General features: G+C 51.8%; 7 protein-coding genes and 1 non-coding gene across 8 annotated transcripts; 3 read left to right on the forward strand and 5 right to left on the reverse strand.

Moving 5' to 3' along the window:
• Window positions 1-379: 379 nt before the first annotated feature.
• On the forward strand, window positions 380-5,705 carry POX_c04118 (ABC multidrug transporter atrI; the record flags this gene model as incomplete). Its single annotated transcript, XM_050113002.1, has 13 exons — window positions 380-1,241; window positions 1,320-1,371; window positions 1,429-1,445; window positions 1,501-2,071; window positions 2,141-2,224; window positions 2,284-2,343; window positions 2,403-2,592; window positions 2,655-3,767; window positions 3,829-4,146; window positions 4,214-4,629; window positions 4,698-5,059; window positions 5,125-5,388; window positions 5,482-5,705. 13 exons carry the CDS (start codon window positions 380-382, stop codon window positions 5,703-5,705), a joined length of 4,533 nt encoding a protein of 1,510 aa, XP_049970558.1.
• Window positions 5,706-5,947: 242 nt separating this feature from the next.
• POX_tR074 lies at window positions 5,948-6,018 on the forward strand. Its single transcript has one exon. It is a non-coding gene; the product is annotated as a tRNA-Gly (tRNA).
• A 654-nt stretch (window positions 6,019-6,672) lies between these two features.
• Window positions 6,673-7,985, reverse strand: POX_c04119 (uncharacterized protein; the record flags this gene model as incomplete). Its single annotated transcript, XM_050113003.1, has 3 exons — window positions 6,673-6,810; window positions 6,946-7,665; window positions 7,983-7,985. 3 exons carry the CDS (start codon window positions 7,983-7,985, stop codon window positions 6,673-6,675), a joined length of 861 nt encoding a protein of 286 aa, XP_049970559.1.
• A 717-nt stretch (window positions 7,986-8,702) lies between these two features.
• POX_c04120 (uncharacterized protein) lies at window positions 8,703-11,532 on the reverse strand (the record flags this gene model as incomplete). The annotated part of the gene is made up of 4 exons (XM_050113004.1): window positions 8,703-10,737; window positions 10,846-11,148; window positions 11,208-11,319; window positions 11,511-11,532. The coding sequence occupies 4 exons, from the start codon at window positions 11,530-11,532 to the stop codon at window positions 8,703-8,705; spliced, it is 2,472 nt and encodes an 823-aa protein (XP_049970560.1).
• Window positions 11,533-12,544: 1,012 nt separating this feature from the next.
• POX_c04121 (uncharacterized protein) lies at window positions 12,545-14,502 on the forward strand (the record flags this gene model as incomplete). Its single annotated transcript, XM_050113005.1, has 2 exons — window positions 12,545-12,988; window positions 13,051-14,502. The coding sequence occupies 2 exons, from the start codon at window positions 12,545-12,547 to the stop codon at window positions 14,500-14,502; spliced, it is 1,896 nt and encodes a 631-aa protein (XP_049970561.1).
• Window positions 14,503-15,513: 1,011 nt separating this feature from the next.
• POX_c04122 (uncharacterized protein) lies at window positions 15,514-16,476 on the reverse strand (the record flags this gene model as incomplete). The annotated part of the gene is made up of 1 exon (XM_050113006.1): window positions 15,514-16,476. One exon carries the CDS (start codon window positions 16,474-16,476, stop codon window positions 15,514-15,516), a length of 963 nt encoding a protein of 320 aa, XP_049970562.1.
• Window positions 16,477-17,188: 712 nt separating this feature from the next.
• POX_c04123 (uncharacterized protein) lies at window positions 17,189-18,836 on the reverse strand (the record flags this gene model as incomplete). Its single annotated transcript, XM_050113007.1, has 3 exons — window positions 17,189-18,150; window positions 18,286-18,675; window positions 18,773-18,836. The coding sequence occupies 3 exons, from the start codon at window positions 18,834-18,836 to the stop codon at window positions 17,189-17,191; spliced, it is 1,416 nt and encodes a 471-aa protein (XP_049970563.1).
• Window positions 18,837-20,919: 2,083 nt separating this feature from the next.
• Window positions 20,920-25,352, reverse strand: POX_c04124 (uncharacterized protein; the record flags this gene model as incomplete). Its single annotated transcript, XM_050113008.1, has 3 exons — window positions 20,920-21,051; window positions 21,131-24,571; window positions 24,645-25,352. The coding sequence occupies 3 exons, from the start codon at window positions 25,350-25,352 to the stop codon at window positions 20,920-20,922; spliced, it is 4,281 nt and encodes a 1,426-aa protein (XP_049970564.1).
• Between the last annotated feature and the right edge of the window lie 433 nt (window positions 25,353-25,785).

The following is a 25,785-nucleotide window of genomic DNA, read 5'->3' on the forward strand; positions in this document are numbered from 1 at the left end:
GGCCGACTACGACCCATGGCTTCTTGCATCCCTAGTTCTCAGCCTGTCAAGAGATGACTCCGAATGTGTCTTGAAGACACTAGGTACTGGTGTGGAGTCGATCTCGCAAGCATGTACTTCAATCCGTGGTAGCTGTGACCAGCGTGCCTGTGAGGCCCTGATGCATAAGAACCATTGACGCTGCTGTTTACTCTGCGTGCATTTGTTCGCTCTTTACTGAGCAATTAACAGAGGCAAAAAAAACCCCCATCTACTGTTTATTGCTCTCGTTTTTTTCTCTCAAATTCTTCTGAACGCCAGTTTCATATCTTATATAGCACTGCTCATCCCATCTCAGTCCCGTGGCCTCCCTTGCGCGAGCCCGTTGAGTGATTGCGATATGGAGAACCAAGCCAGGGACTCGGATATCTCTCCAGCAGGCTCATCAGTCCATGATGGACTGAGCTCCGAGGCGACTCCTGGGAACGAAATGCCCGGTTTCGAATACATCAATCCTGGAGATCGAGAGGAGCTGGTGCGTGTTGCCTCGAACTTCCCTCGAAAGCGAAGAGCGAGCTCTAGAGCTGGTCATCTGGCGAGTCTTGAAAAGGAAGAAACTATCGGTGATATCGCGGCGGATGATCCGGTGATTGATCCGACGAGTGACAGGTTCGATCATTACAAATGGGCGAGAACGATGCTGAAGATGATGGACAAAGCCGGCATTCCTTTGCGCAAATCAACGGGTGTCGTGTGGGAACACCTGAATATTGCTGGTTCGGGATCTGCTCTCCAGTATCAAAACAATGTTGGCTCCGTTGCTCTCGCCCCGTTTCGACCTCAGGAGTACATTTCCTTTGGGAAAACCCGTTCACAGAAACAGATTCTCCGCAACTTTGATGGACTGCTGAAAAGTGGCGAATTGCTCATTGTCCTAGGAAGACCAGGAAGCGGCTGCTCGACTCTACTCAAGTCATTGACTGGGGAGTTGCATGGTCTCCAACTCGTCAAGGGCTCAGACATTCAATACAATGGCATCCCCATGGATCGCATGCGTCGCGAGTTCAAAGGCGAGGTGTTGTACAACCAAGAGGTTGACAAGCATTTTCCACATTTGACCGTTGGTGAAACGCTGGAGTTTGCAGCGGCCGCGCGCACGCCAGAAACTCGCCTAGAAGGCGTCAGTCGATCCGTTTTCTCAAAGCATATCACGCAGGTGGCCATGGCGGTATTTGGCTTGAGTCATACATACAACACAAAAGGTAGGGCAGGAACGAGCTTTCATTGTTGATATCGGGTCTTCTTGTTGAGGAAACACTTTGCTCATGATGTCTCTGCAGTTGGCGATGACTATATTCGAGGAGTCTCGGGGGGTGAGCGAAAACGAGTCAGGTAAGCTTGTGCTTCTTCCACTTTGCGAACGACCTTTCTAGCTGACAGGACCGTTAGCATCGCCGAGATGGCCTGTAAGTCATTCCTTCGCTTCAAAGCGGTATTGTCAGTTTCTAAACAGGTTTCCAGTATCTGGAGCGCCTGTTGGCGCTTGGGACAACAGCACTCGGGGTTTAGACTCTGCAAGTGCACTGGAATTTGCAAAAGCCTTGCGAGTTTCCGCCAACTTGACGGGCTCATGCCATGCGGTCGCAATCTATCAGGCTTCCCAGGCAATCTACGATGTCTTTGATAAGGTGGTAGTCTTGTATGAGGGAAGAGAAATCTTCTTCGGTCCATGCAATGCCGCGAGAGACTACTTCATCGACATGGGGTGGGAGTGTCCTGCTCGTCAAACAACCGGCGACTTCCTCACTTCCGTCACCAATCCGCAGGAGCGGCAACCAAGAGACGGCTTTGAAGGCAAGGTGCCCCGTACTCCAGATGATTTTGAGGCCTATTGGAAGAAGAGCTTCTACTATGCCTCGCTTCAGAAGGACATTGCTCGATATCATGAGGCTTTTCCACCGGGAGGCCCTGCTGAGCGTGATTTCAACCAGACCAAGCGTGTGCGACAGGCGAAGCATGTTCGGCCGAAGAGCCCATACGTAATCTCGCTTCCAATGCAGGTTCGACTCTGTGTGAAGAGAGCTTACCAGAGGTATGATCGCTGGCTTTAAATCTTATCTCTTCCCCTTCTGGTCGTGATCGAGCTCACATATTGCTGCAGAATCTGGAATGACAAGCCATCTACACTTACGACTGTGATTGGGCGTATCGTCATGTCGCTAATCATTGGTTCCATTTATTATGGGTAACCACTTACCACCTTGCTGACAATGGTCAAAATACTTGCTTACACTATTGATATAGAACTCCGGACGCAACGGCTGGTTTCCAGAGCAAAGGTGCTGCACTGTTCTTCTCCGTTCTGTGAGTTAATTCCAACAAAAACCATTTTCAAAGACAAGCAATTCTGACATGGCCTGCAGCATGAATGCCTTGATCAGTATTACTGAAATCAACTCGCTCTACGATCAACGACCCATTATCGAAAAACAAGCATCATATGCCTTTGTCCATCCTTTTGCCGAGGCTTTAGGTGGAATAGTGGCGGACATACCAGTCAAATTTGTGTCTGCCGTCGTTTTCAACGTCATTTTTTACTTCCTCGCCAGCCTGGTAGGCACATTTCCACGTGAAAAATACTTGAGAAGCCCTGTTTCTAACAAGCTATTCACCAGCGAGCTGAGCCCTCTCAATTCTTCATCTTCTTTCTCTTCACCTTCCTGAGTACGCTGACTATGTCAGGCGTCTTCCGAACTCTGGCAGCCTCAACCAAGACACTTGCACAAGCTATGTCCATGGCGGGTGTTATGGTGCTAGCCATTGTGATATACACCGGTTTTGTGATTCCCACGCCGCAGATGCAGGATATTCCATGGTTCAGCTGGATTCGTTGGATTAACCCAGTATTTTACACATTCGAAGCTCTCGTCGCAAACGAGTTCCACGGCCGCCAGTTCATATGCTCACAATTCATCCCTGCATATCCAAACCTGTCCGGTGACACCTTCATCTGTGCTGTACGAGGAGCAGTGACTGGACAGAGGACTGTATCAGGAGACGCTTACATCGAAAGCCAGTACCAGTACACTTACGCCCACGTTTGGAGGAACCTCGGTATCGTGATCGGTTTCTGGATCTTCTTCATGGCTTGCTATTTGCTCGCTTCTGAGCTCAACTCGGCCACCTCTTCGACTGCAGAATTTCTCGTCTTCAGAAGAGGCCATGTACCCGCGCACTTGCGACATCTGGAGAAGAATGGCAAAGCAAAGAGTGCCGCAGAGATCTCACCTCCTGTTAAGAAGTCCACCAAGAAGGATGACACGGCAGCGATTCCATCTCAGCATGACATTTTCACTTGGCGAGACGTTTGCTATGATATTCCTGTCAAGGGGGGTCAGCGACGACTCTTGGACCATGTGTCTGGGTGGGTGAAGCCTGGAACCCTCACGGCATTGATGGGCGTCTCAGGGGCAGGAAAGACAACCTTGCTCGATGTGCTAGCGAAACGTGTTTCGATCGGAGTTGTAACTGGTGACATGCTCGTCAACGGCAGGCCGCTGGACAACAGCTTCCAAAGAAAAACAGGCTATGTTCAGCAGCAAGATCTTCACCTTCCGACCTCCACAGTTCGAGAGGCCTTGCGCTTCAGCGCAACGCTCCGTCAACCCAAAACGGTGTCTATGAAGGAGAAGTACGATTACGTGGAAGATGTCATTGAGATGCTCGGTATGCAGGATTTTTCGGACGCTATAGTTGGTACCCCCGGAGAGGGGCTCAATGTAGAGCAGGTAAGTGGCGTTTTTCCTGCAAATTGCTTCTTTTTGACCTCTTTCGCTAAAATTCCTACAGCGCAAACTCTTGACAATTGGCGTTGAGCTCGCGGCTAAGCCTGCACTACTCATCTTCCTTGATGAGCCGACAAGTGGTTTGGACTCGCAAAGCTCATGGGCTATTTGTGCATTCCTACGAAAGCTGGCAGAGCACGGCCAGGCTGTGCTTTCGACCATTCATCAACCGTCGGCGCTTCTCTTCCAGCAATTCGATCGTCTTCTCTTCCTAGCCAAAGGAGGAAAGACTGTCTATTTTGGTGAGATCGGCGAGCAATCTCGCACACTTTTGGATTACTTTGAGAGTAATGGGGCGAGAACCTGTGGCTCTTCTGAGAATGTAAGAGACGCTGCACTTACGAGTTGAGTTTCGCGCTTTCAATGGCTAATTCGATCTGCCTTAATAGCCAGCCGAGTATATGCTCGAGATCATTGGCGCCGGTGCCTCTGGCACATCCTCAAAAGACTGGTCTACAGTGTGGAAAGAGAGCCAAGAGTCAAAGGGGGTGCAAGCCGAGATTGATCGGATCCACGAGGACAAAGCTGCTGCTACTGCTGCTACTGGGTCCTCCGGTGAGGACGCTTCTCAGCACAGCGAATTCGCCATGCCGTTCGCTTCGCAGTTGCAATGCGTTACTTACCGTTCGTTCCAAAGCTTCTGGCGTGAACCGAGCTATGTCTGGGCAAAAATTATGCTTGCCACTTTGTCCTCTCTCTTCATCGGGTTTACCTTCTTTAAGCCAGACTCTTCGCTACAAGGATTTCAGGACGTTTTGTTCAGCGCCTTTATGCTGACTTCTATTTTCTCTACACTGGTCCAACAGTATGTTTCAACAGAACTGTCAATGCTTGGTGTGTTTGTGTGTGTGTCTTACTAACTCATATTCCCAGAATCATGCCCAAATTCGTGGTTCAACGATCGCTTTACGAGGTCCGCGAACGCCCATCAAAAGCCTACTCGTGGGCAGCGTTCCTCATAGCCAATGTTCTCGTTGAAATTCCGTACCAGGTGTTCGCGGGAATCATCGCATGGGCGTGTTATTATTATCCCGTTTACGGAGCACAGCAGTCTTCAGAGAGACAAGGCTTGATGCTCCTCTTCGTGGTGCAGTTCTACATCTTCACATCCACATTTGCTTCCTTGGTCATAGCTGCGCTCCCCGACGCTGAGACTGGCGGAACAATCGCAACTCTGATGTTCATCATGACTTTGACTTTCAACGGAGTCATGCAGCCACCAAATGCCTTACCTGGTATGTTCGGGATATGCTATTCAAGAAAGAGCAAGCTGGGAAGTTATCTAACTCTTCAAACCCAGGTTTCTGGATCTTCATGTACAGGGTCTCCCCACTGACATACCTCATTGCCGGCATCACTGCGACTGGTTTGCATGGCCGGAGAATCGAATGCGCGCCCGCCGAACTAAGTGTATTCAATCCTCCGTCGGGTCTCACCTGTGGTGCCTACCTCCAACAATATGCAGCTGTCGCCGGCGGCCAACTATATAATCCGACCGCCACGCAGAACTGCGAGTATTGCCAACTGACAAGCGCAGATCAATATCTTGGGATGAGCAATATTTGTAAGCCGATTCTCCTCATTCCATCATTAGGCTTCAATTTTCCTTTGCTGACCGCCGGTGTGCTCCTTTTTTTTTTCTCTTTTCCTTCTTTAGACTACAGTCAACGCTGGCGCAATTTCGGCATCGGCTGGGCCTATATTGGCTTTAACATCTTCGGTACAGTCCTCATGTACTACATGTTCCGGGTGAAGCATTACAATCCCACATCTTTGGTGAGAGGTGTCTTCCAGGGTGCTTCCTTTATTGGTCGCGCGCTTAAACGGCGCTCTGGTAAGACGCCCCAGGGGAAGGAGGATCGGAATGGTAGGTTGGTGTGAGGAGAATGGTGATGGGGGGATTTTCTCTTGTTTGTATATTTCTTGAAGTGCTCGGATCATGTGCTTGTAGTAAAAGGAGTTGGGTTTGCAGCTACCTAACCAGGGGTTTTCTTTGTCCTCAAGAATATAATTACGCACACTTGCACAGTACTGTCATGGGACAATCTGAATTGTACCGAGGACAGCCTTCTTGAAGCATCAAGGGGTATAGTATTAAATTTGGCTAGTTCTTATATCAATCAGCATCATTGGTCTAGTGGTAGAATTCGTCGTTGCCATCGACGAGGCCCGTGTTCGATTCACGGATGATGCAAGATTTCACTTTTTGTTCCATTTCCTGCATGGATCGATCTCTCCCCCTATCTAATCAGCAATACTGATTAGGCCATGATCGTCTTTGCGTGAGTCTTGTTTTTTTTTGGAGTAGAAGAATAAATCCCGAGAAAGAATGAATATTACTTTCAAGCACGACTGCAGCAAGATGAAGGCGGGCAATAGATGTCCAGCCGGGCCGACTGTTTGATGTGGACTCCTGAGTGGACATAGTCCGCACAATTTGACAAAATGACAGAGCGGTGACCTGCTAACATTATACGTACATAACCAGGAAAGCGGCTAGAAGCAGTGTTTTCCAAAGACGATAAGATCAATTAGCCAGACAATCTCTTCAACGAACTAGAAACCATCCGTGTGCAAGATACGGCAGTCATTGAATAATACATAATTATAGCAAAAGGGCAAATTAAGCTATTCGATAGATTGGACATAGATCACGCGAGATATCATGGGGTATTATGCGACAAGAAATCAAAAGAGGAGCTGGGTGGACGCCGAACGCTTTGGCGGGGGAAAAGGTCGAATCAACAGTTGATACGTCGTGCCGTTAAAACATTGATGATAGAGCAAATTACTTCGCCAACAGAGCGGATTGGGAAGAGAGGCGACACTCGGCGTGCCGAGTCGGACCTCATAAGGGGTCTGGAGCCTGAGCGACAATAAGCGCGTTGATTACATGGCCTTGCTGCCACCCTTGATCCATGAGTGACTTGTGTTCTTTGAGCATGCGACCCAGGTAGGCCACGCGCACACGTTGATGAGTGGGGATCTGATAGAGAACATGTTAGATTTGCTTTGGAGAGTCGATGTAGCCTCGGGGGAAAACAGAAAGAAAAAAGAAACTCGCCTGTGCATCCTGCTGAATCTTCCGAGCCAAAAAGCCCACGCTCTGGCTCTTACCTACAGACACCGTCAAGTCAGGGCCGCCGCGATCGCTCAGTCGTGCCTGGACACGAATGAGATTGCGCTCGCTCGTCTTGCCCTTTTCGTCTCTTCGTCGCTCCATGTCCTCGGCCATCAATTCATCACCAGAGGCATCTTCCGTTCCAAATTTCCCATCCGCCAAGGCTTCGAGATCGTCCTCTTCCTGCATCACCTCACTGCCTTGAGTACCGTCGTTCACGCCGGATGAACTCGTCTCCGCCATATTCTCCGGATCACTAACGATACACTGGGGCAGACGATACAAGACGCCCTGCTCGTCGTAACAACCCTCACACAGATCGCCCGTCGGGATGGTTACCCCCGCGGCATTGATGATACTCTGCGCAGTAGCGAGATCATTGCCGCGCATAATGGTGATGGCTGCCGCCAGCGCCGCCCACACTTCGGGCCGCCCCGTCACTCGAGTCTCGAAGAATTCACGGCGTTCACGATCGAGGTCGGCGCGGTTCCAGGCACGGCGCTTGCTGTACCAGACATGGGAGCGTAAGGGTGCATTGTAGTGTTGATTCAGTGGTAGTGCCGAGCTGCGTCGTCCATGGCGACGGCTGGCTTGCGTCGTCGCGGAAGTGTCGGTGGCTGTACTAGCATTGCGAGTTGCCTGTGCAAAGCGCTGATCGGGAATAGTTGGATTTTCTGGAAGATGGTCGTCCTCACGCGACGGCACAGATGAGCAGCATCCCTGTTATTATGTGCGCCGAAAAACAAAGGCAAAATTGTTAGTCTTCACAAGGAGCTTTCAAACGAGGGTGTCATGCCGGCCAAGTCCACGCCCACTGAGCAATAATCGCAGATCTTGCGACTCAGTCGCCTGAGTGTTTTTTTTTCTTCCTTTTCTTTTTTGCTCGAGGCGACTGCGGGGAGCCATGAGAGCGTTTGGCACAACTCGTGTGACAGAAGCCGATAGATACAAGAGTTACCGATTGTTGCGTGTCGCATGGCCGGCTGTCGGGCAAAAGGATCCAAGCCCAAAAAGAAGAGGAGCAGGCAGATGCTTACCATCTTGTATGGGGCGCGCACACTCCATAAGCCGAGAAAGATACAGGGCGTGAGTGCCAATTTGTCGAGCAAGGGAGCGATCGAAGGGATCCAAGTTCCGAGGGAGATCGAAGAAAAAGGAAACGAGCGATTTTCTTCTGGCCGCCGCGTGTGCGGATGCAGTGTAAGCTCTCTTTGTCTTGCGTGGGCTGGATGGAGAAGGATACACAAAGTACACCCACCCACACCCGCCCCAAAGCCGATCGAAGTCTCCCCCTTCAAAAGGTCGTCTGATTTGAGATCGCGATGAAAGTCTCTTGACACATCCAGTGATAGGTTAAGCTCAGTGATCAGATCAGGATCCAAGGAAATTGACGACGCGTCGAGCTTGATTCAGCGGACATTCCGCACGGGTGAAGATGGACAAGTTGGGAACTGGAGACAAGCATCGGATGATGTCAGGTGCTCAAGTCGTCAGGTCCAAAAGATACCGCGTTTTGGCCCGCCAATCGTCTATCTTCATCCATCCCCCACCATGCGGTTGAATGGATGAGATAAACGGTGTTGACGATGTGGATCGTCATCGCGGAATTGAAGCAGTTTACAAGGGAAAATCGGAAATCAAAATGGACAACAATAGATACAATAGATAGGGTCTAGAAATTGAATCCCCCATTGAAATTCATACACTCATTATTGATCATCCCGATGCACTTCAAAAGGTGATATCGGGGAGATGGCTCAATCTACGTCGTCGTCATCCTCATCGTCGCTACCAAAGATCGCCTTGAAGATCGCTTCCCCCGGTCGTTCGGCCTCGAGGGCCTCGTTACGCTCGGGTTCGACGGCTACGACGGGCGCTCTCGCATGAGAAGCAGCAGATGGCACGCCAGTCGCTGAAGCCTCGGCATTCGTAGCCAACGGCGGGGGATTCCGACCTGATTCCATCAAAATCATATCCATCACGTCTTGAGAGACGAGCTCCTTGCGTGTTGGAGCGTCCGTCTGGTATCCGGCAGACTGGAAATGAGATGCGGGTCTACGCCCCGTGTCCGAGGAGCCGCCGGCAGCTTCTCCGGGATCAAGCTGGACATGGCTCGGAGGCTTCACATTGAACCGCTTGCACAACAGCCGGGTCGGGAAGAAGGAAATGGAACTGCGCGTCATTTGCCCAAACATGCCAATCTTGGCCGCCGCCACGGCGGGCGGATCGGGTCGATCAAGGGGACGATGTAGGAGAGATCCGGATTCAGTAGAACGATCGGGTGCATCAGAGGCCACTTTGGGTCCCGAGGACGCCGATGTGAAGCGCGAGGCCATGATGCCTGACATTGGTTTGAAAACCTCGGCCGCCCGCGCAAATTCCTGCATTTCATTCACCCACTCATCGGTGCTGGACCCGGGTGCGCGGTCTGGGAGAGTGTCACGCACTTCTGCTCGCACTTCCAAGAAAGTTCGGTAGCGCGTCCGTTTGCTCTCATCCTCGGCATAGGGCATCCACCCACCAACCGCACGGGTCAAGGCCTGCACGGCCACCTGTTTATCTAGTTTGGGTACCAGATCCCACAAGTCTTTCCGCCGCTGGGTCTCGGACGTCTCGAAGCCCTTGGGCGCCTTTTCTCCTAGAGCTGGGGGGAGGTCGGTCTTTCCCGTCAGCTTAGCGATTCGCTCGCGCGCTTCCGGGGTCATCCAGTCAAAGATGGATTTTCCAGGAAGCTGCACCTCGCCGAGAGCAGCGGCTCTCTGGGTGGGATCTAGAGCAGATGCTTTGGCTGCTTCCGCGGTCGAGATGTAGTTGGACGCATGCTCCTCATGAGAAAGCGATCTTTTGGACGAGGTCCACCCCTCTGGAATAGCGGGAGGCGCGTAGCGTTTATCCGAGATGGACAGACCAGACAGGCTATCAGCCAGAACGAAGCCGTCCAGCGGTAATCGTCCATCCCGACATTTCCGGAAGCCACCCGCGGGGCGCGCCGCCGCAACTTTCTTCGAAATGAAGACTGGTTTCGTCTTCAGCAACGGGTTGGCCGACGTGATCGTCGGCAAAGTCCCATCCGGTTTGGACTTCTTTTTCTTCTTTTTGTCCCCGCCAATGGTCTTGTTGTAGGCAATCTGCGGCCCTAGCGAATATGGATCCTCGTCATCCGATCCGGTGTCGTTCAGAATCCCCACCCCAAACCCGCCCCGGCGAGCGTCTTTCGTCTTCGGTTTCGTCTTGGACTTTTTGTCCATGCCCAACCGCTCCCCAAAAAAGGAATCTGAGTCGTCCAGCTTCTCGTCTCGAGTCGCCTGTGGATCGTCTAGACGGGATTCGCCTTCAAATCCGAGGCCCTTATAGTCCGTTTTCCGGGTGAACGACACCATCGGTGGGTTTTCCGGTGCAAAAAGGTATGTCTCTTCCTTGAGGTCGATTGCAGAGGCGACAGACTGGCCTAGGTTGGCGCGACGCCGAACCTTTGGTCCTATGCCCTGGCCCTCGCGCCAGCCCATACGTTTCAGCAGTGTGACCCCCATCGTTTCGCCGCCAATCTTGAGCACATCCATGAGGCCTGCTCTTCGGGTTGCGTCGGCATCCGTCAATCCAAACCCTGCAAATCCTTCCGTTGTCTGCAACTGGCGCGATTCCTCCTGATCCCGTAGATCCTCCTCGTCCATAAAATCCTCCGGCCGTTGCGACACCGTCGGCTTCGTTTTCGCATCACGCGCCCGGTTCTGACGGGAGGAGACAAAGGTGGCGGGCGTCCATCCTTCTTTGGATCCGACCGTATTGAAGTAGCTATCGCGGATCGCATGTCAGTCAGTTTTCAATCAGCCGTCAAGTGCGGTCTGCGGGACCTTTTTGGGGGGGTTATGTTTCTTTTCTCTGGGGGGCGATAAAGCTTACCCTGCGCTAAAGCCACCAGTAAAGGCACCATGCAGCCGCTTTCGTCCTCGCTCATCGGTCACCTCTTGCTTCCAGACGGGCATGTAGGAGCCATCGTCACGACCTCCCGCCTCCAATGGGGGCAAGGGAGTTCCATAAAAAGCATACGGAGCCTGTGGTGCATGGGGGGCCTGGTCGGCCTCAAAGGCAGCACGAGGACGCTTTGCCGTCATGGTCCTGAGAGGGACATGGCAAAAAGACTCAATGAGTCCGCGGCGCGTGTCGATGCCGGTGGGAAGAGCCGCCGAAGGGTCAATTGGGAAGCTAAGTGGTTCAGTGGAGTTCCGCCACGAGGGCTGTTCTCTTGGCAGCAAGTGGAGTACATCCGTCCAGTGCGAGTACACAGGTTCTTACGCTGTGTAGTGGGACCGGGAGTTTCGATTGCACTGATCTTGGACGGCGGCTCCAAGCTCGAAGTAATCTGGAGAGGAGCAACTTCGGCAATGAGTCAGACTAAGTAGTACATAACCGGGTGACAGTAGTGGATTACCTGCTCATGCTTTCCTGAGGAAAAGGTTGCAGACGGGTACTGCGTCTACTACAAGTCCAGTCGTCGGATATGATCCTTACATAAGCCCTTGCACATGACACTTGAAAGTACTTAGTCTGTGGCAGATCTTGCTCACCTTGCAAGGTCTTTGGGCGCATTTTGATGCAGGTTATGATCTCATTCCTGATCTCATGGACCTATTTTACATTGCTTTAGAGAGAAAGTAAATTGCCTAGTTCAGTTCACATTGGACAATACCCTCACTTCAGTAACTACAGTAGCATCGAGCATAAAAGTTCACGTACCACACCTCGATTATGTCTCGTAACGAAATCAAGACCAAGCAGCTACAGGATAACAGGATCATCGGCTGACGATAGAGCCTACACTTCTGCGAGTGTGCACTTCTGCACTCTGCCGTCTGCACTGCGTCTGCCATCAACACCAATACACGGTGAATGGAACACGCCTTCAATTTGCTGTAAATTAGCCATTGTCTTCCCCGGGAATGCGTCCATGGCACCTCAGGACGCAAGAGTCGGGCTTGGTCACTCGGTCTGCACCTTGAAGTTGCCAACTGCAGTAGGAAACCCCGCTGATGCAATTCCCAGGCTCCAGCCATTCTCCACTCTGCAACTCTCCAGAGGCTCCGGAGACGGTTGCGCAAAACGCTCGAAGAGTGACTTGGGCTGCGAGCAATGACCAAGATGATCGAGACAATGGCCTCACTGTGCAGTGGTGAATTCACTGCTCCATACAAATACTATTGTAGTCATACCTCCTGAGTGGTAGTAAGTGAGCCATTCAAGCCTCTTCTCTTGGTGAGACGCTGAGCAGTTGAGTGGCTCGCTCTTCCATGAGGCTTGCGCCGCCAAGGCTTATTTTGATCCATTTTCGTGTCATGCTCCCCTATCTTACCTGGCTCCTGAGGTGGGCTCTTTCATTATCAGTCATGTCTTTTCTTCATCATCTCCCTCGTCATCCTCATTAATCCTCCGACAGGCGGGAGATTTTCGTCACGGCGTCTGCAAGAGCGATTCCGCTTGGCTTATTCTTGCAGCCGCTGAGACGTCTGGACCACTCACCTTTCGAACACTAGCATTGCATCGCCCCCTGTGGGGTCGCGCGTCGGCAACTAATCACACTCCTGGCGGTGTTAGCCTCTCACAAATGCTGGGCCTCAGTAGCTTCGCCAGTCGGCGACGATCTGTGTACCTGACCCTGGCAATCGCTGCGTCACTCGTCTGTCTTGTCAACCTATTTTTCCTCACCACCGCCGTTGATGATTCGCCCCGTCGCAGTCGCTTCCCCGGTGCTTCAATCTTCCGCCACCAGGAAAAACACCTGAAAGGCAGTCTGGCCCGCGATGAACACCCGATTGTCGGATTGATGGAAGATGCCAATCGTCACTGGCAGCAATATGAGGGGAGCCGCTCGCGGAGCTTTCGGCAGACTGTCGCCAAGTATCGTCAAACGTACGGGCGACATCCACCCCCGGGGTTCAAGGAATGGTACCAATACGCGCGCGAGAGAAACGTCTACCATGTCGACGACTTTCAGCAGATTATGGCAGACTTGCGACCATTTTGGGCGATCGCGCCACAGAGATTCGACGTATGGCGGCCCATCTGCAGCACAGCGAGGGCATCGCCGGCGTGCGCATTCGCAACCACAAGGCTGTGCCGTTGAAAGTGGAGGGATGGCGAGTGGAAAATCTCTTTAAGGTGGTGCGCAAGCTGGCGCCGTATCTGCCGGACATGGACATTGCAATGAACATTATGGACCAACCGCGCCTCTTGGCCACCTTTGAGGACATTCAGAAGTACCTCCAAGTAGAGGAGAGCACGCGAACCCTTCCGCCAAATGCCACGGACCGATTTACCCCGAAGATGCAGTATTTCTATGAGGAAAAGGCGAGCGTCAACGCGGAAAAGAATGGTGACGGCGAAGAGCTGGATCCGGCTTGGTTCTCTGCGGCGGGCAGACCGTACATGGATTTTGCAAAGGACGCATGCGCGCCGAACTCGCCGGCGCGTAACAGCAGTATCTCCGTGGCCGAGGCGGACGCCGCTTTCAAATCAGCTGCCGGGGGGCTTATCACCAATTTTACCACCGCATCAGATCTCTGTACGGTAGGCCCAGTCATCGGAGACCAGCATGGCTTCCTCTTCTCCGCCTCCAGTAATGTCATCACCCGGAAGCTACTGCCTGTGTTCAGCGAATGCAAGGTGAGCGTGAACAACGACATTCTCTTCCCGGCCAACATGTACTTTTTGAAAGACAAGCGCTACCAGTACCAATCGCGACACGACTACGAGTGGGAAGACAAATCCGACTCCCTGATATGGCGCGGTGTGACATCGGGCGGCATTCAAGTCGAGGACAATTGGCATCGCCTGCATCGGCAGCGATTCGTGCGTCTATCCAATGCAACGGAGATGGACATGGAAAAGGTCTCGATTTTGGCCCAGGATGCTCATGACGGCCACTACCATGTGGTTGATGACTTTAATCCCGCCGATTTCGCCGCCTCCCACTTTGACGTGGGGTTCACCGAGGCGATCGCCTGCATTCCCGACACATGTCCCTTTTACAAAGACGTCTGGACCTACAAAAAGCCCCAGCCTTTTTCGCAACAGTTCAAATCCAGATACCTGGTCGATTTGGACGGCCACAGCTTCTCTGGTCGCTGGCGGGCCTTCCTGCAAAGTAAATCCCTCGGCTTGAAGGCCACTATCTTCCGAGAGTGGCACGACTCGCGACTCTTTGCCTGGCGGCATTTTGTTCCCCTGGATAACCGATATGATGAGTTTTACTCCCTGATGACCTACTTCATGGGACTGAACCCGTCGGCGTCTCCGGAAAATTTGCGCCCTCACCTGCCCTCTGTTCCGCGTCACGATCTCGAGGCCGAGGTGATTGCCACTCAAAGTCGCGAGTGGGCTGGTCTGGCTCTGCGTGATGAGGATCTGTACATCTACATGTACCTTCTCCTCCTGGAGTATGGACGAATCATTGATGACAATCGTGAGCATATCGGCTATAGCGGCGATGGCAGTGAGCTCGACGCATTCGATGCCAAACACCCGTTTCCCTCGTCATTAGACCAGCTTCTTTATGAGCAATAAAATGGCTCTTAGGGGGTTGTTTTGGCCATCTCGAGCCTGAAACCAGCCGTTTTCTTTTCGCCATCTCAGCAAACCCATCTCGGAGCATCGATCGAGTTTGGTGGAGATGTTTTCTTCATCTCCCTTTTATTCTTTTACTGCACATAATATTCTCATGTCATTACGAACGAAGCTGCATGTCTTGACGACCTGCTGATCTTCTTGCATTTGTTCATTTTTCCTTTTTGAATTATTATACACTGACAGACTCTTGACGAGGCGGGCATATTTAGATTATAAATGTTTTTCATTTGGGGTGGCTGTACAGAATAAACGATCTTCTGGGTACTGGCGTGTGAAATATGAAAACTTGATGAATTTCGAAGAAATCTGTGGAGTCCTTTCCTCTAAAATCTGGACATGAAGAATTGCAATACCGCAAGCAGACCGGTATAGGGTAGTATCACAGGGCTGCCTCAGCTTGCTTCCTTGGTTACGAGCATGTACATCCAAATGTAAGTAAGCACTCAGAGGAGGCTGGTGGAAGGCAACTCAGTGACAAAGTACCCCGGGCCCGTATCCCTCCATGCAATCTTTATTCCGTTCGCTTCTTCTGTCTCTGAATCTAGAGGTCTTTTTTTTCTTAGGATTCAAAGCCCCATAATCCGAGCGGGCAGACTTTTTTCAACACGCATACAAATGGAGGTGGGAGGATCAAATTTCCTCAATGCCTGCGTGATCCAGGAATTGTTCCATAGCGCATGAAAGCAGATCACGGTTGTGGTAGATAGACGCTAGCCTAGAGCCCCAGGGTCTACATTGCTTCGCCCCTTTATGAACAATGAATACAATACTTTATTGAGAGGGTCCAGTCTGGCACTGATTCGTTTGAGAATATTGATTGACAGCAATGCGCACTCTCTGGATCAGTGCGAACAAGGAGAAAGGATTGGAGTCTTTATAATAATAGCAAGGAGAACTGCAAGAGTGGGCTCGTAACGACAGCAGCAAGGGGAATGGTTAGAGACAGCGCTAGAAGAGTACATGCACAATGGCCCGCAATTGTTGAGCATTGATGACAACATCAGTTTCCGAAGGTCCGGGATCTCGATCAAAGAGCGCAGCAAAGGGTAGAATGATGGGAGCTCCATGAATGTCTGTTGGAGTCACCTCAACTTCTTGGGCACAGTATGCCTGTTGTGTTGCCGCGGGCTGCTGGATGAGAGGTGGCATGCTCGGGCTTTGACTAAGCATGGAATTGATGTATGCCCGGGTTAGAGGACGTGCGGCATTCGGTGGTGCCAGCTGCCATTTCTCAAATTTCACGCAAGACTTTTTGATGCTGATGAGAAGGACGATTCTCACGTCTCCCCTCGAGTCCGCGAACCACCACCTTGCATCCTCTCGGAGTCGAGGGAGGGACTCGGACACTCCAGTTTCCAGCACGAAGGTAGGCCAGCCCCAATCTGCGGTTTGCTGGGCAGAAGGCCATCGAGATGGTGGGATGAAAGTTTGGTCACCTTGCTTGCCTTTGGCGGGAGTGGGCTTGTATGTCGAAGTTGCAGCCCACATGATGTAAAAGGTGTCGATCCCCATTGCAGAGAGTCTGCTGTCGATGTATCGAGTGAACCGATCTGTGGTTGTGTCATGGCTATGAGATGGAACCACTTTGATAAGGCCTGCGGTCCCTTCCCACTGGAATCGGTATGTCACGTCTCCAAGGCTGGTGTGGTCGTCATCAAGTTTCTGGATTACCGATGGGGACAGACCAAGGACAACGATCCACTGATTTCCATCCTCTGTTTCAAGAAGATTTTGTCGGGTCCTCTGCGCTTCGGCCTGTAGACGTTTCATGGTGGAAAAACGATGCACAGTGTATGTGTCGGGGAGGCCATCCATCAGAGAAGGAGAAGAAACAGGAACAACAAGGCTGCCTTGAGACGTTCGGTGAAGCCCCGCAGCACTTTCAGCGGCGTTAGCGAACAGCGAAGCCATATTTATAAGTATCTGGAAGTAATTTGCAAGCTTTGAAACAGGGAGTTGGAGGGATCAAGTGTGTGATAGAGTGAAGAGCACAGTTTACGACAAGACTCGAGGGAAACTTACCTGTCTGCCTTTGAATCCATTTTTCAGTTGTGTTGGCAGTGACGATGCGTGGAAGGAAATGATGTGGCTAGGAGGTAGTGATTGGAAGGAACTACCTCGTGACCTCTTTCTACGGCGGTGTCACTACGCGATTATTACGCACGATGTCAGTTTGTAAATTGTAATAATTTTAAGCGACAATCAAGTACAATCCATCCCATCAAGATCTAAGATAGTACCACGTTCAGTGTATTTGCCATAGATGCATCTCCATAAATCTACTTTATGAGCTTTTTGAGTCGAACAGCGGAATTTTCATCACCATCCCTCTCTTCAACCAAAAATGACACTCTTCATTAAGAGTCTATGCTTCCAGCAGGCTCACTCATCATGTGGCAAGCAATTGAAGGTTCGATGAAAGAAGCAGTTGTGGATATGCTCAAGCTATCTTCCATAGACTAAGTATACAAAATCAAGCAATCCTGAAGAAGCTTATTAAAAAGAGAGCTCAGAAAGAAACTCATCGTCATCATTTACATCATTCTATCATAGATCATCTAGGATATTACACCCAACAAACAAACAAAAAAGAAGCAAAAACTTCACAATATAACAGGTGCTTTTAAGCGTGCTCGCTCTGCTCAATTTCACCCTTCTTCTCCTCTGCCCGCATCCACACATCCACGTCGGCAGCTTCGCCCTGAGGCAAATGACGCGCCATACTCACAATCTGCCACGGCGTCGAGGCATCGCGGAAGACATGGTTCAGCGCCTCAAGATTCCTGTTCATGGTCTCCGGGTAGAAAAAGTACACGGAAACGGGGATACATGCTGAAATCACTGCATAAACAATGTAGTACTTGTATCCGATGGTGTTCAGAGCCACGGGAGTGATCATGACCACGACAAAGTTCCACAGCCAGTGGTTGGCCGTTGAGATGGCCGACATGGCGACACGGAGGCGCATCGGTGCTACTTCGGTACAGTACAAGAAGTTGCCCCCGAGGGATCCGACAGGGTAGAAGCTGTTGAAGAGGAACATGAACGTGGCTGAGGTGATCGAGGCGGCTCGATTGCCCTTGAAACTATTGGTGATGGCCAGCACCATCATGCAGACAGACATGCCCGTGCCGCTGATCATGAAGATCTTTCGACGGCCGAGCTTGTCGATGGCGAAAGCGATAAAGGAACAGAAAAACTTCCAGGTCATCGCGCAAGAGCTGAGAATGCGCGCCAGATCGCTGTCCATGCCCAGATCTTGCTCGAAGATGGTCGAGATGTACGTCGAGATGAGATTGCCACCGCACATCTGTTGGAAGAACTGTAGGGCCACGCAGAGACAGAACCGATACAGCAAGCGCTCTTCGTCGGGCTTGCTCAAATTGAAGATATCTTTCAATGAGGCGCTATCGGCGGAGACTTCTAGGGATGTTTCGATTCCACCAATCTCAACGCACACCGACTCATCGTCGTCTGCCACACCCTTGTAGGCAGCAAGACTCCTGGTGGCCTCGTCGATCTTGCCCACACTGACGAGCCATCGAGGAGACTCTGGGAGAAGAAATACCGACGCCAAAAGGACGACTGAAAAGAAGAAAGACACGATGAGCGGGGCCCGCTACTGCATCGGCCCTGGAATCTTGCTGAGGCCGAAATCGATCCAGTTGCACAGCGTGTATCCCAAACAAATGCACATTCCGTCGACAATCACATGCTGACCACGATGTTTGGCCGACGTGCACTCGGACTGCCAGACGGGAACAGCGACGCTAAATTGGCCAATGCCGACACCAAGGATGACTCGACCGACGACAAACTGTGCGAGACCGTAGGCGCTAGTCTGAAGCAATTGACCGATGATAGTGAGAATGGCACCAAGAAAGATGGTCTTGCGTCGACCAATGCGGTCACTGAATGCTGTACATGAGAGGGCTCCCACGAGGGCACCGATTTGCATAGACGCAATGACAACGCCTTTGATCGTGGAGTGCTGGGCGCGTGAGGGACCTTTTGTATTGATGGTGTCGATTTCTGGAAAGACTTCCACCCAACTCTGCAGGGTGGAGAGTGGTCCCAGACCAGACTGATTGTAGCCAAAGAGGATAAAAGCTAAAGAGGGAAAGGAGGGAGAAGTCAGATCAACAGCCGATGCCAACGATATTCGAATCGATCTGGCCCTAACAAGTCCAGATCAGATCTCACTTACCAGGAGCTACAATGAGCAAGGCTTGCGCCACCCGAAGGGCTTTGCCTCGAAATGGAGAGATCATAGTTAAGCTCGCGCTCCGTGGCTACCTCTGAAGACAATGGCGACGAAAAATCTCCAGTAGAAGGAAATTTCTTGCCCAACGAACGGCTCTGCCGGTTTATATGAAAGATTTGCCTCCGCTGATATCCATCTCATTTACCGCATTCACGTCAATTCATTTTGTAACAAACCGCGGAGCCCCGCACAATGGTTTCTATTATCTCTCCAGGATTTGTGGGTTAAGGGCTTCATCATGATTAACAGTTTGAGCTGACGCAGCGCGGAGTTGGAGAGTCCAGCAATGGGTGGAGACTTTCGATTGCAAGGACTGGCTCTGGCTAGCAGATCGAGGTTTCAAATTCGGTTGTTGAGCCTGTTAGGCTCCCCATATGAGAAGGATTCACTGGGGTAATAGTATGCTACCTTCCCCATGTCGCATACTCCAACAATTACATAAAGTAAGCTGGAACTTAATCCGGCCATTTATCCAGGCATTTACAAAGTACGAAGGAGTCCTTATGGGCTAGTCCGAATCACTATCATAACCTGCCATGGAGAGATGACCGTTTGGTGAGAGACTGTGTGGACTCTGACTGTGCATTGGAGACGGTAGAATTGGCCGACATGTTCCGTCCAAGGTTCTGCTTGCTTCACTGTGACTCCACATCTTCTAGAAGGCGAGAGTCTCCAGTAGTGACTTCGGCGCTTGGGGATGTCGTGGTCCAAAACAATTTTCATTCTTCAACATTTTAGGTGTCACTCGCCAGCACTATTTAGCAGGCTGAGCCGCACCACGACACCAATCTTGTAGTGTCAGAGACCTCCAATCCCCGAATAGGTCGCAGAGTAGGATTCGATGGTCAGCTAATAGTGCTATGCCACCGATATGCTGGTGGACCATGAATTCCGAAGCGGGCTGGCCGTGTCCACAAATTGCGCCGATCACCTCTTCTTTTTTCTCCTTTTCTCGGGCTAATTCCATGGTTCTTCGGGCCGTGCGTAACCAGAGCCAGCTTCGGGTCGAAGCGACTTTGCTTGGCTCGATCAGAAAGAGGAATTTGGTGGTCAGCCAAGTGTGCCGGCATGTATAGTAGAAGTATAGCGATGGATGTCAAATCGACATCGAGTCTGAAAGTCAAGAAATACACCAGTCTTTGCAGAAATCTTTCAGCATCTCGACACACTAAAGCCTGGAGAAAATCAAACGATCAATCATTATCCAAAGCCTTGCAGCCCTCTCTTGTGTGCAGGGCCCAAGAAAGCGGGCAACTAGTCCGATCGGTTGACCCAATCCGTCTTATTCTCCGAGAGGAAGATCCCAAAGTCAAGGCTTGTCCAGTCTTGTCTTTCCCTTTCCAAAGGCCAGCAGGTCCGCCAAGAGAGGAGTCCGACTTCGGGAATCCAATCCCGAGGTGGGAATTTGCGATCCTCCCACGGTGGAGTCGAGAGAAAGAAGACTTGGTGGGACAAGAATTCCTCGCGCGCCACATTCTCGGTCAGCTTCCGGCACGGCAGGGTGTCCATCACTTGTGTGCGCCCATCTTGGACAGCACAGGTCAAATGAGATGACCTGATAGCGCCGATTAGTCAGGATTGACAGGGCTGTAGAACGCAAGACATGACCAGAGGGGCTGAATCCGACATTGTCTAAACAATTTTCTACCTTGGAAAGTGCTGGAAGCTCGGACTTGGAAATAGATCAGCATGAGAGTACAGTATACTTCAAACAAGAAAGTGACACGTGACTGAGTGAAGATCCTAGAAGAACAACCACAATGACAATATCCGCGGAAGTATTCGACTAGATTCCTACCTTGAAGAGAGCAAGAAATGGTCTTTCAACAGCGCATATGGTGATTCTCATATTCTCAAATGTGTACAAGTGCATCAGGTAGTGCCATCTGATTGTGGGCAAAAAAAATATCAATGTCAACATCCGTGACGAGGCCAACAAAAGCACGCAAATAAAATAGCCGTCGAGGTCACAACAACCCGCTCAAGTAACAGACAGGACCCAAAAAATGATAAGAAAATAGAGGGAAGAAAAGTGACAGAGTCGTGAAAATAGAAAAGAGGTCATGAGAGTGGATCCGTGGATACTATCTTCAGATCCCCAATGCCACAGCCTGCTGTGTGTAGCGCGATCTCACAAAATGGTAGCTCTCCGTGACGCCCTGCCAAATGCCAGGCACATAGTTTCGAATCCAAGCGCACACGACAAGAAGGAGTAGAGGAATCTGGAAAGTAGAAAAAAGAAAAAAGAAATTAGTATAGATACTTTGCTTTTAGAGCGTGACACGAAGGACCGTGACTTACCCAGATAAAGTAGAGATTCCTGTCGCTTCCCAACCCCTTCATACGGCGGGCTTGGTGTTCTCGGAGATGCTTCTGCTGTTCCCGGGAAAGAAGCTTGCTTCCAATAGTGATGTCCTTGAGATCGTCCTTCACCGTCTGGGAGGTCTGCTCAGTGCCAGCGGCGGAGGACGACGATGAGGCAACGGGAGTACTATCTTGGGACTCGAAATGCTGGTCCAAGGCTGCCTCAGTGGCCGCATGAAGAAGAGACGATTTCTTAAGATCGTTCGCTTCGGCGTCGTCTTGTTGGTGTGGGTACAACTCGTCATAAGAGGGCGGCTGGTTTTGAGTCTGTACAGCTGTGTTGCCCTTCAATAGGTCCCACCATCCGTCGCGTGCAGTCGGACGGTGGGGCACCAGGTTGGTGATACGCCGCATCACCTGATTAGCGTGGTAGTCGGGCATTGCAGGCATGGTGGGCATTGCAGGCATCGCCGGCATAGCGGGCATGGGTGGCAAAGCAGGAATGTTAGGGAAGGCACTAGCGACACTTTGCTGGAACTGGTTAATTTGTCCGGCGAGGTGGTTTCTCCACGCGACAATCGCAGCCGTTGAGAACCCACGGGCATCGGGTGCAGCCGGTTGATCTGCGGTGTCTCCAGCGGGAGACATGGCGTCTTGATGAACACTGGAGCGACGAGAGCGACTGAGATACAAAGGCGTGTCGGAGTCTTCGCTGTCGATATCATCGCTGTCATCAAACTCTTCAGAGTCGTCAACAGCGTGATCCAAGGACCCTGATGTCGACGAGGTTCCCCACATCGAGCTGAGTGAGGCAGAGCTGCTCTGTCTGCGCCGGGTTGTGAGAGAACCAGCGCTGCGGGAGCGGTAATGGCGCGATGGAAGCAGAGCAGCCTGGTGTGTAGGAAGGGTTGTCGCCATATCCGCCGGCGTGAATCCACGCAAGCTGCGAGCATTGGCATTGGCCCCTGCCAGGCGGAGGCGGTTGATCAGGTGAGCATGACCATGGAGAGCAGCCAGGTGCATAGGCGTGTTGCCGGTGTTATCCTGGATGTCGGGATTAGCTCCACGAGCCAGGAGACCGGCAACGAATCGAGTCAGGCCGAGTGACGCGGCAAAGTGAAGAAGAGTCTGTCCAGTGGCGCTGCGGGAGTTGAAGCGCGGGGGGCGAGGGTTGTTATCAAGGTCGATGTACTCAAGGTAAGTGAGCATCTTCGAGTCAAGATCACTAAACTTGCCTTGAGACTCGTGCCCCGGTACTTGGCGTTGGTGGCCGCCAGCATTTCCGGCCCCTGACATATCCTTCTGCATGTTGAAGAGAGCGTTCGGGTCGCTTCCCATGATCTGCTGAGCAGTTTGGAATGCGTCCGCCTGACTACCCAGTTTCTGTCCGAGAATATTCAGAGCCAAACGGTACATCTGAAGCTCCCGGTCGTCCACGTATCGGAAGAACTGCTGCTGCTTCGGCATGAGCGGCTGAGGTTGCTGCACCTGTCCAAATGTAGGATGCTCGTGCTTAAATACAACGGCCACCAATCCTGGCTGGAGGGCCGGAGGCGTAAGGCAGTTGAGACACTTGTCACCCCAGAAGGTCGTGGTGGTTGCCAAAGTATCGCCAAAGACCACTTCCATGCCCGGATAGAAGCCACTGCCCAATAACGTCACTTCTGTTCCTCCAGTGATGGAGCCCTCGGCAGGAACCAGCTTGTGAATCACAGAAGGTAGACGAGGGGGGTTGGTGGCCAGGGACGGCCAGATCTGGTTCGCAGACGTTGCACCCAGTGCAAGGGCAAGATTTTGGTCCTGGAAAGCGTTGCGACCTGACCCACCAGGGGTCCCAGGACGGCTAGGCTGAGCAGAGTTGGGTGCGGAGATCAAATTTTGCTGGGCCAGACTATCCAGGCTTTGTCTCTGCGCGGGCGTCGGGTTGAAGAAGGGGTTGTTGTCGGTGTTGTGGGTTGGGGTGGGTAGGCCGCTGCCCAATTGCCCGGCCATTGACGAAGGCGCCACGAACGGCCGCTCAGTGGGCGATGCGAAGCCCCTGGCAGCTGCGAGATGCGTAACATTGCCCATGCTCGAGCTTGATGCCTGGTTACCTTCCATTCGGGTCATGGTCAGCTCAGATGGTAATCGCCCGGAATTACTGTGCTTTCGTCGCTTGGTTGAAGGACCCTGAAACTCCGTAGGAGACGCCTGTCGAGACAGACTGCGGGAGTTTTGAGAGGAAGGCTGAACGCCATTGGACATATTGTGCGCTGCAGCAAAGGAGCTCGGTGTGAGCTGATATTGGGAATTGAACCTCTGCTGAAGACCTTGAAGGTCTGTGGGGGACTGCGGCGAGCCAAAGGCACCTGCTGCAGGTTTACCGTTTTCCCCAGAGGCAAACACAGTGACACCTGGCATCTGGTTTCCATCGGACACCGAGGGAGAGGGACCAGTCATCGGGGGAGCAGAAGGAGCCTGGGTCTTGTGGTCATCAGTAATCATAATCGAATTGGTAATCGCCTGTGCCACAACATTATTCCCATGATCCTTGATCGTAAAAATGACTTGGAACCCGAGCTTCTCGTTCTGGTGCCGACAATAACAGGCGATTCGCATCGGCAATTCGACCTGCATTGACCCCGGAGGAGCTGGAGGCATTTCGCCGTAGTCCGCGGTGGAGGACTTGGGCGGCTCGGTCCATTCCTTGATCTCGCTAGTATTGAACACAATGACCCGTTTCTCTTCATCTTTTTGAAAGAGCTCGTCCTCCTCAGGCTTGCGTTGCTTCTTCCGAGACGCTCGTTTGCGTTCTCTCTGGATACAGCCAGCGCATATTTTGACGTCTCCACCATCCAATGGGCGCTCCTCGTCGAGATCACTCCCACCGGTCGATTTGCTTTCGCCTCTGGTTCGTGCAAAAGCTCGTTTGAGCTTGTCCCGGTCTTGCATTGCGCTCGTGCAAACCAAACTCGTGTAGAGTTGCAGAGTATCGGAGGAAGTCTCGGTCGAAGGTGGGGCGAGGAATTTCAGTTTTGAAATGGTGTGAGAAGGGAGTCGCAACTTCTTGACGCCGGTTGGTAGCGGCGAAAGAGTCAATCGAATGGGGATCTGGGTTTCAACACGCGACTTGAGAGAGGTAGGATGAACGGTCAAGACAGGCTTCTTATTTTTGGAAGCATCTGCCTGCGATTGAGCCTGTGGAGAGGCGATGTTTCCCGAGAATGGGAACGGATGCGGAGAGCCGAAGTTCATGTTGGAGGAGACGGATGTGTTCATGGGAGACTGCCCGTTCATGTTGATTCCGCCGAAGCTTTCTTCCAACAGAGACGACGGGGACTGGCCGTTCCACTGAGCCACAGACGGCTGGTCTTGACCAGCTGCAAATTGGTTCGCAAATGGCGACTGTTCCCTCAAATCATAACCGAAGGCGTACATCGGGGTCTCACCTCGGGAGGCCTAGCATATTGGTCAAAATCGGATTCACGTACGAAAAGTTGAGCCATCGGAGATACAATGACAGATGACTTACCGAGGGCGCCGCATGCGCATCGTTTGACACGGATGCCGGGATAGACGATGTATTGTGGTTCTTCCATCGCTCCAACTTCACCATCTTGTGCCCGTTGACCTGAGTTGGGATCTCCATCTTCAGTGGGCTAGGACTGCTCGCCGCACTCTCAAAATCAAAGGCCGCATCCATCGCCTTGTTGCTGAACTCCAAATCCGAATGATCCATGAGGGCCCCACCGTCTACAGGGTATGATGGATCTATCGTGAAGGGGGATTCCTCTTTCACCGAAGAAAGGTCCGGGCGCATCCAATCATCCGACGTGAATCCTGTTGGGACCATTATGTTTTCGCTATGAGCCGCAGAGTTGGAGGATGTAATGGAGGTGTGGCGCAGGTGATTTCGAGGAGACTCTGAGGAGGAGCTGCGGCTTGAATTGTCCGGCGACTCGGCGGGCGAGTCCGCAGTCGCTACTGTTGGTTTCCTCAGGGGGTGTTGGTGCTGATAGTGTTTGGATGACTCTGCGGCACCGTTCGGACGGGATTGGTGCGTGACGTGGGAGAACAAATCGTCGAAATCGCCTCCAGCGGAATCGGAAGGCATGTCCAATTTTGACGGGTCGAGAAAATCCATATTGACATTTCCAAAGGTCGACTCCATCTCTTCGTCCATGATAATGGGATCCAAGGAAGGGAAGGCGGGCGAAGACGGAGTCTCTGCGGATCTCATAGTTCGTTGATTCTTTCCGCACAGAATCACTAAAGCCTCAGGGCGATAATCTGGATCTACCGAATATTCACTTGCTGTGGTCGGTCTCGAAGTCTCATGGGAATCGCGTATATCGTTGAGGGGGCAGGCGGGCGGCGGAGTTCGGAGGAACGACGTCGATGGGAGAGAATTAGGGGTGGATGTGAAATCAGAGCCGAATCAACGTTGACGGTCGAGAGATTTCACGCGGTCTTCCAGATGCAGTCGCCTAAAACCATCGCTCCGGGAACAGCACTGGAATATGGCTCAACAATGACCAGGAAGTTGACCGTGAAGTTGTTGGAGTCACTACGAAAGTGATTGCCTTGTGGAGTCGAGAAAGGAGGGCGGGAAAAGTGTGAGCGCCGATCCCGACCGGCAGAAACCCTCTCAACGAAACGTGGACTTGAGAGCC

The sequence above is a fragment of the Penicillium oxalicum genome, chromosome III, assembly GCF_001723175.1.
Source record: "Penicillium oxalicum strain HP7-1 chromosome III, whole genome shotgun sequence".
NCBI classification, from domain to species: domain Eukaryota; kingdom Fungi; phylum Ascomycota; class Eurotiomycetes; order Eurotiales; family Aspergillaceae; genus Penicillium; species Penicillium oxalicum.